Source organism: Eptatretus burgeri, chromosome 1 (genome assembly GCF_056783735.1).
Source record: "Eptatretus burgeri isolate ZD-2024b chromosome 1, Ebu_testis_v1, whole genome shotgun sequence".
Taxonomy (NCBI): Eukaryota; Metazoa; Chordata; class Myxini; order Myxiniformes; family Myxinidae; genus Eptatretus; species Eptatretus burgeri.
In genome coordinates this window covers 69,140,962-69,148,461 of record NC_140961.1, presented here as the reverse complement: position 1 = coordinate 69,148,461, position 7,500 = coordinate 69,140,962, and the positions used below count along the sequence as shown (strand labels likewise).

The following is a 7,500-nucleotide window of genomic DNA, read 5'->3' as shown; positions in this document are numbered from 1 at the left end:
CTACACTCGGGGTTGGTGTGCAACAGGCATTCTTCTGGAACCAGTGCGGAGCACACGTTTCCACGATCCCCGGCAAAGTGACTAAGCGGAGATAATGCACCGACTTTTGAGGTGGGATCGCTCAAGCGGAGCATCCCATGGAGGGATACTCTCCACTCAAAGAACTATGCACGCTGAGGCGAGGAATCTTTTGCTTCACACCTCTTCTCTTCTCTTCTCTTCTCTTCTCTTCTCTCTCTCTCTACCCCTCTATCTCGTCCCCTTTGGACGCACAAAAGAGCATCCATTACAGATTCGCAATCACAGTTTCCTCTGGCACAACACCGCACCCCCCATATTGCACCACACGGCACCTCCCGCTCCCACACCTCAGACACCAGTATTTCTCCCTCCTACCTCCCCCGAAGTGTACTCGGTTGTGTTGGTCAGCCGATCATGCCAGGTATTGCGAGGCCGTTAATCCTCATCTGCTCTCTTACCTTTTGGTTATCTAATCTTCCGTGTGTGTGTGTGTGTGTGTGTGTGTGTGTGTGTGTGTGTGTGTGTGTGTGTGTGTGTGTGTGTGTGTGTGTGTGTGTGTGTGTGTGTGTGTGTGTGAGAGAGAGTGAGAGATGGCACGGCACGGCACCTGTCATAGCATTAAGTTAAGGTTGTGGAAGTTCTAACGGGATAAGCCTGCTCTGTGTCTGCTTTTGTAAATTGCTTGCCTTTTGTCACACACCACAAATTCCTTGCTATCCCTGCTGTGCATTATAATAAACCCATTTACTGTGCCACATATCTTTCCTCGCTTAATTGTAAATAAATGCTTTGTGTAGAAATGTTCGCAGCTCATTTTCGTCAATTCCTTCATTGGTCCAGCATGGTCCGTATCCTCGTCTAGCTGGGACGTTATCCCCCAACAATCTGTTTTTGAGCCAGTACGCCCTTGGGCAGTTATGCTCAGCTGCATCTGATCCGGTAAGGTGATCCAGTTTGAACAAGGCGTACCAAGGGCGTGTCCCCCGGTAATTAGATCACGTGACTATTAGATAACTGGTATTCATTAGACGGAGGACCCGAAGTCACGTGGTCAAGTTATTGGTGTTCACGGTCGGTTAGCGACCCACCGCGTCATGAAGTTATTCGTGTGCGGCGGCCTGCGTTTCTGGAGAGTCTGATGGGAACCCGAGGTAGTTTCTCCCCCCCCCCATGGCCACCTCGCCCCCACATGTATGTATGTATATATATGTATATATATATATATATATATATATATATATATATATATATATATATATATTATGATGGGTTAATATGTATTCACACACACACACACACACACACACACACACACACACACACACACACACACACACACACACACACACACACACACACACACACACAGTATTATTCCTTTTAATATATTTTCCTTATTTGGACATTTATCTCTGCTTGAGCTCTTGTTATACACAGCCACTCGAATCGATTCGGAAAACAAATATTGGAGAGAAAAAGCATGTAGACCTCCATTGTAACGGCTGTTCAGCGGTTGACGGCCTTTGTTTAAGGAGCATCGCAAGAATATAAACACCAAATATGAATGGGCCAATTAACGTCATTACTGAGGACGCTCGCAGTGCAAGATTAAAACCAATTCGCGGTCGGTTAAGTGTGACGCACACATGAATTTAAATCGCCACATTAGAGGGAAAGCGATTTTAGGTGACCGCGAACGGTTAATAATGAGGCTCCGAGCTAACGTCATGACATTAAACTCAGAAGCAATAATGTGAGCTTATCATTTTTAATTTTTTACAATGTACAACATCTAATAGTTGTTACAATAATCGATAATGCAAAGCTTTTTTCTCTCTGAACAATATGTATTGCTTCGTGGTTCCTGTTTTTTTGGTATGTTAGTTGAAAAATACAACACAGATCAGTTCAAGTATCTATAATTCCTGCACATAAGGGTGTCGATCATCATTGACTTTTTAATATCTGTCTACAGACGTAATCCTTTGTACACCTATTGATAATGGAGCAGATGCATATGTGGTTATATACAGGGTTGCCCAGGAAAAAGTAAGCTGCAGCTTAGGGTTAGGAGTATATTTTTGTCAGTTGCTATATTTACTATTGTAATAGGTTGCTTGTTTCTTTAATGAGTTATATAAATTATTTGGTTTTATATGAAGTGTGTCTCTACATCTTGTCTTGATAATATTTGGCTCCAATATACTTGATTTCTCCTTGTTGCAGGTTATTTTAAAAACGCAGTGAAACACCCATCATAGCTTACTTTTTCTGGGCAACCCTGTATACACATGGTGAATCAGAATCATGTACACTTTAAAATGATGTATTTTGTCGATGCCCTGATTAATTTGTATCAAATTTTCTGCTTAATATAGATAGTCAAGGCAAGCACTTAACATTCTTATTTTTTGCAGGGAAACGCCTGACTGATTGACATGGAAAATAATCAACTCACATTTCAGCAAACGAAAAACATCTCGGTGTTCATACATTATTCCCATTCATCTTGTCTGTATATGTATTAACAACCATCGCAAGAATATATATATATATATATATATATATATATATATATATATATATATATATATATATATATATATATATATATATATATATATATATATATATATATATATCTCTCTCTCTTGTTCAAAAAGTATCCAACCCTAATTTTTCGTGCGTAAACAAATGAAGCTAGGGAGGCGTGGTTTGGTGCATGTATGTAGGCGATCCTAACAGCTTCTGCAGGCAGGAAAATATTCACGCATACAGATTAGGATCACCTACATACGTGCACCAAACCACGCCTCCCTAGTTTTATTTGTTTACGCACGAAAAATTAAGGTTGGATACTTTTTGAACACACCTCGTATATATATATATATATATATATATATATATATATATATATATATATATATATATATATATATATATATATATATATATATATATTGTTACGAATTTGGAATTCACTTGCACACTACATACAGGTTCCCTTAGTCAGCTATGTCGATAAGTGCATGTTCCCCAGATAGCTCACCTTCTATTGTTTAAATATTTTGAAATCAATTAGATGCGCTGCGGATCGATTTAATAGTTAGGGAGCAAACAATGGAGATGTCCCTCCCCCTCTTCTGCGAAGAGGAAGAAGAACCCTGCGGTGACGTCAACAACTCCCTCCCACCCGTGGTTGAGTGGGGGGTGGATCACGAGGGCATGAGTCACTCCGGGTACGGGTGAGGGGGTGCAAAGGATAAAGAGAACATCTTTTCTTTGTTCAAAAAGAGTCCCGTTCTGAGTCCCGTGGGCAGAGTTCATGTGCTGAGTCCTGTGGGAGGAGTAAGCTTTTTTTGCTTCGGAGACAGCAGTCGTTCAGCCATGGGTCCTGCTTGGCTTGCTTGGCTTGAGGCCTTCGGAAGCTTTTTGCTTCGGCTGGCTCAGTGAGCTTCGGCTGCTGCTTTGTTTTGGAAGGAACTTGAGCCGGTTGTTCGGCTCGAGCTGCGAGTGGAGGCTTCTTCCTCTTCTTCCTCTTCCTCTTGGTTCGTGGAGCTTGGCATTCTCCATTTTGTTTCCCGGCTTGGTGCGACACGTCGGCCTCTTCTTGGAGTTGGTTCTTCGGGGAAGCGATGCATCGACAGGAAGGATCGGTGCCTCATCTCACCGGCACGTGTTGAGAAGCGCGGGAGGATTCGCGGGAACTCGGGAAGGATCACGGCAATTTGGCTCCAGCTCGCTCTCGCTGGAGCCCGGGTCCGGACAAGTTGAAGACCACACGAGGTGGAAAGGTTTGAGTCAAGCTCTGAGTTTCAGCTCACCTGTCCTCCGTGCTGGAGCTCGTGATTAAAGGCCTCAGCCACCGTTTCTTATGTGTGTGTGCGTACGTGTGTCCGTGGGCCCGTCTAATAAGTAGGAACTGCTGTTAAGTGTAAATGACTGTACATAATAAGTAGACGGTTGTAGTTCTTTTGTCGTGCTTTTGTTGCTTGTATAATTGCATACGTGTTTTGCCTTATTTAATTGCATACGTGTTTCATTATAATAAATGTCCTTGTGTGAATGTAAACCTGCTCATTGCGTCCATTCCCTCATTGAGTGAACATTCGTGTGTTGGGAGTTAGAAAGCCGTTGGTTTGCCGTAATAGGGGGACATTTGGACCGACAGTTCTCGGCGGTTACGCCACCCGGAATCGCGCACGGACAAGCTCGCCTCGGCGGTTTGTTCCGTACGAGATCCGTCGAGGGTGGAATACCCCGGTAGTTGGATCACGTGGGTATTTAGGTACATTGAAGATTGGCAATCGACCCTACCCCACGTGATCTGCCGATTGGCGTATTTCGGTTCTTGTACAAGGACCCGTCACTCAGAGTTATCCAGGCGGCGATCTATTTTCCAGGCGATCGGTCGGGCCGACTTGACTTGCGGCTCCGTTCAGAGCGGTCGGTTGGCGGCTGACCCCTGGCCGGTAACAATACATATATATATATATATATATATATATATATATATATATATATATATATATATATATATATATATATATATATGTATGTCTTGAAATCTCTCTCACTCCCCTCACTTCCCTGCGAGCAAGGAAGGGGTGAGGGAGGGGAGAGCAAGGGAGGGAGGAGAGCAATTAAAGGGGGTGGGGGAGCAATGCTTCACCACATGTCGCTACATAATCTGAGAGGTAAGGGGTGGGAGTGAAGTGGGGAGGGGATAGTCCCCTCTGCCAGGATTTAACGAAATGGGGTATGGTAAAATAGCACATTCAAACAGGATAGCAAAACCACATTTCACTTTCAAACAGCACATTCCATTTTTAAAGAGATTATATCATGGGCTTCGCTTGAGGTATGTGACTCAAACTGTGGCTGCCACCCTGTTTACCCGCTCTGGAACTGGATCTCTCCAAGGGGCTCACACACTGCCCAGAGATTCCCGGAGTGCTTGGGAACCGGAAAAACGAATTCCCCTCCAGCAGCTGGACCTCCTACCAAGCCCAGCACCACAATCCAAACCTCAAAACCCGGGGCAAGCAAAGAGACCCGAGAGCCCATCGCACCCAAGCTGCAATGCTTATGAATGCCCGGAGATGCCAGTGTTGTGTGCCTTTATTTAATTTTAGCACATGTTTTACAACCAAAATGCAATAAGCACAAGAATTTCTCAACCCGATCTGAATCGCAAAATTCAAACAGCAGAATTGAACCGTTCAGCAGCTCCGACCGCCAAAAAAGTGCTCATCCACCCAAAAACGCACACTCCCCGAAACACAACACAAACACCACAGCACAACATAACCACCTTCAAACCACAACACAACCACCCAATTTTTAATCACTTCATGAAAGTTGGAAGAAGAGTGAAAGAGGGAGGAGAGAGAGGAAGAAGTGCTGAGGGAGCAGAGACAAACAGAGATGGGGGGGGGGGGAGGGATGGATAGATGGAGGGAAAGTGAATTCACAGCAAGTTCCACAGTTGTTCATGAACACACTATATTTCACTCTCACAGAATGAACACAAGGTGAATGGAATGAATGAATTATGAATAAATGAATGGGGTTCCCACCTGCTGTTCCTTCATTTGCCATTACATTCCCTGTGGCATCTGCAATGAGTTTGGGTTTTGGAAATAACTCCTCGAATAGCCTCTAAAGTACTCCACCAGGGGGTGTTTCTCCGAGCATCTCTGGGCGGCGCTCAGCATGACTGCTCCGGGGTGAAGGTTACATTTTAAACTTTTGTCAGATTTAACTAAGGCAATAGAACACACGTGTATGTATATATATATATATATATATATATATATATATATATATATATATATATATATGTATATATATATATATATATATATATATATATATGTATATATATATATATATGTATATATATATGTATATATATATATATATGTATATATATATATATATATATATATATATATATATATGTATATATATATATATATATATATATATATATGTATATATATATATATATATATATATATATATATATATATATATATATATATATATATATATATATATATATATATATATATATATATATATATATATATATATATATATATATATATATATATATAGCAGGGGTCTCCAAACTGCGGCCAGCGGGCCACATGCGGCCCCTTAGACGGATTTATGCGGCCCGCGGTGCCATATTAAGTTTACATTACAATGCGGCCCGCGATACTGCCTTCACTGCATTGTTCACTAGGAGGCCCTGTGTGCTTAGTCCGCATCGATGAAGGAAGTCATGGGAGTTGTCGTGAAGGTGGTCAACTTCATCATATCCAGGGGTCTCAACCACCGCCAGTTCAGAGATTTTCTCAAGGCTGCCAAGGCACAATACGGGGATCTTCTCTACCATTGCGAGGTCCGTTGGCTCAGCCGTGGGACCATGCTTGCCAGAGTCTTTGACCTTCGACTCCAAGAACAACCCGTACGTAGAGTTTTCTGACCCTGATTGGTTTTCACGACTGGCCTTCTTTACTGATCTTTTTCACCATCTGAATGAGCTCAACCTGCAGCTTCAAGGAAGAGGTCTCCTCGTCACGGAAATGTTTGCCGGCCTCAACGCCTTCGAGCTCAAATTGCGCCTTTGGGAGTCTCAGCTGGGCAAGGGGGACTTCACACACTTCCCCCGCCTGAAGTCCTGTGAGTTGTGTGACGCACCTGACTTCGCCACCAGCACAATTGGTTGCCTCAGGGTCGAGTTCGCTGCCCGTTTCAAGGATCTCCGATCGCACAGCCAACAGTTCCAGTTGTTTTCTTCGCCATTTGATGTTGACTGCGACGCTGCCCCTCCTGATGTGCAGATGGAGCTCATCGACCTGCAGTGCTGTGACGATTTGAGGGGTAAATATCTTACCTCTCCCCTGCTGGATTTTTGGAGCCTCCACAACCTCCCTTCCGGCAATTATCCCAACCTCGTGTGGCTCGCCCTTAACACAGCATCAATATTTGGCTCTACCTACTGTTGCGAGTAGCTCTTCAGTCGCATGAAGCTGCTCAAAAACCAGACGCATGCCCAGCTGACGGACGCCCATCTCAGTGACGTTCTGTTGCTCTCTGTGTACTCCATCAAACCGGACATTGTAACACTCTCTGCTGGTAAGCAGCACCAGCCATCTCATTGAATGTGCTCGTAAGACCTTTCGTGTAACTCGATTTTTCTCAATTGTGTTTAGGTTTACATGTGCGTTTTCAATAAAAACTGTAGTTAACTGTTTTTTCACGTTTTTCAGAATTTAGCGTCCTTTTTTTGGGTGTGGCCCTCCACCCCTCACCACTTTGGTTTTGTGGCCCTCCGCCCAAAAATGTTGGAGACCCCTGATATATAGGTATGTACTGTACTTAATTTACATTATCACGTACCATTGTCTTGAATGTCAATTTGTAATTTTATTTTTAAAAACGACGACAGCTGTGATAAAAACTCAT

At 43.2% G+C, this 7,500-nt stretch overlaps 2 protein-coding genes across 2 annotated transcripts in view; both read left to right on the top strand.

Annotated features, from left to right (window-relative positions):
* Positions 1-7,500, top strand: part of ADSL (adenylosuccinate lyase) — a 95,247-nt gene that overhangs the window by 21,099 nt on the left and 66,648 nt on the right. The gene's annotated exons all lie outside the window — the stretch shown is intronic.
* On the top strand, positions 6,302-7,046 carry LOC147034679 (general transcription factor II-I repeat domain-containing protein 2B-like). The gene is made up of 2 exons (XM_085855254.1): positions 6,302-6,499; positions 6,588-7,046. Exons 1-2 carry the CDS (start codon positions 6,302-6,304, stop codon positions 7,044-7,046), a joined length of 657 nt encoding a protein of 218 aa, XP_085711380.1.

Excerpts from the sequence above, each read along its gene's own strand:
- LOC147034679 (XM_085855254.1), top strand. The coding sequence starts at position 6,302 with ATGAAGGAAGTCATGGGAGTTGTCGTGAAGGTGGTCAACTTCATCATA. Across the intron at positions 6,500-6,587 it reads TTCGACTCCAAGAACAACCC|CTTCAAGGAAGAGGTCTCCT; the intron begins GTACGTAGAGTT and ends CTCAACCTGCAG.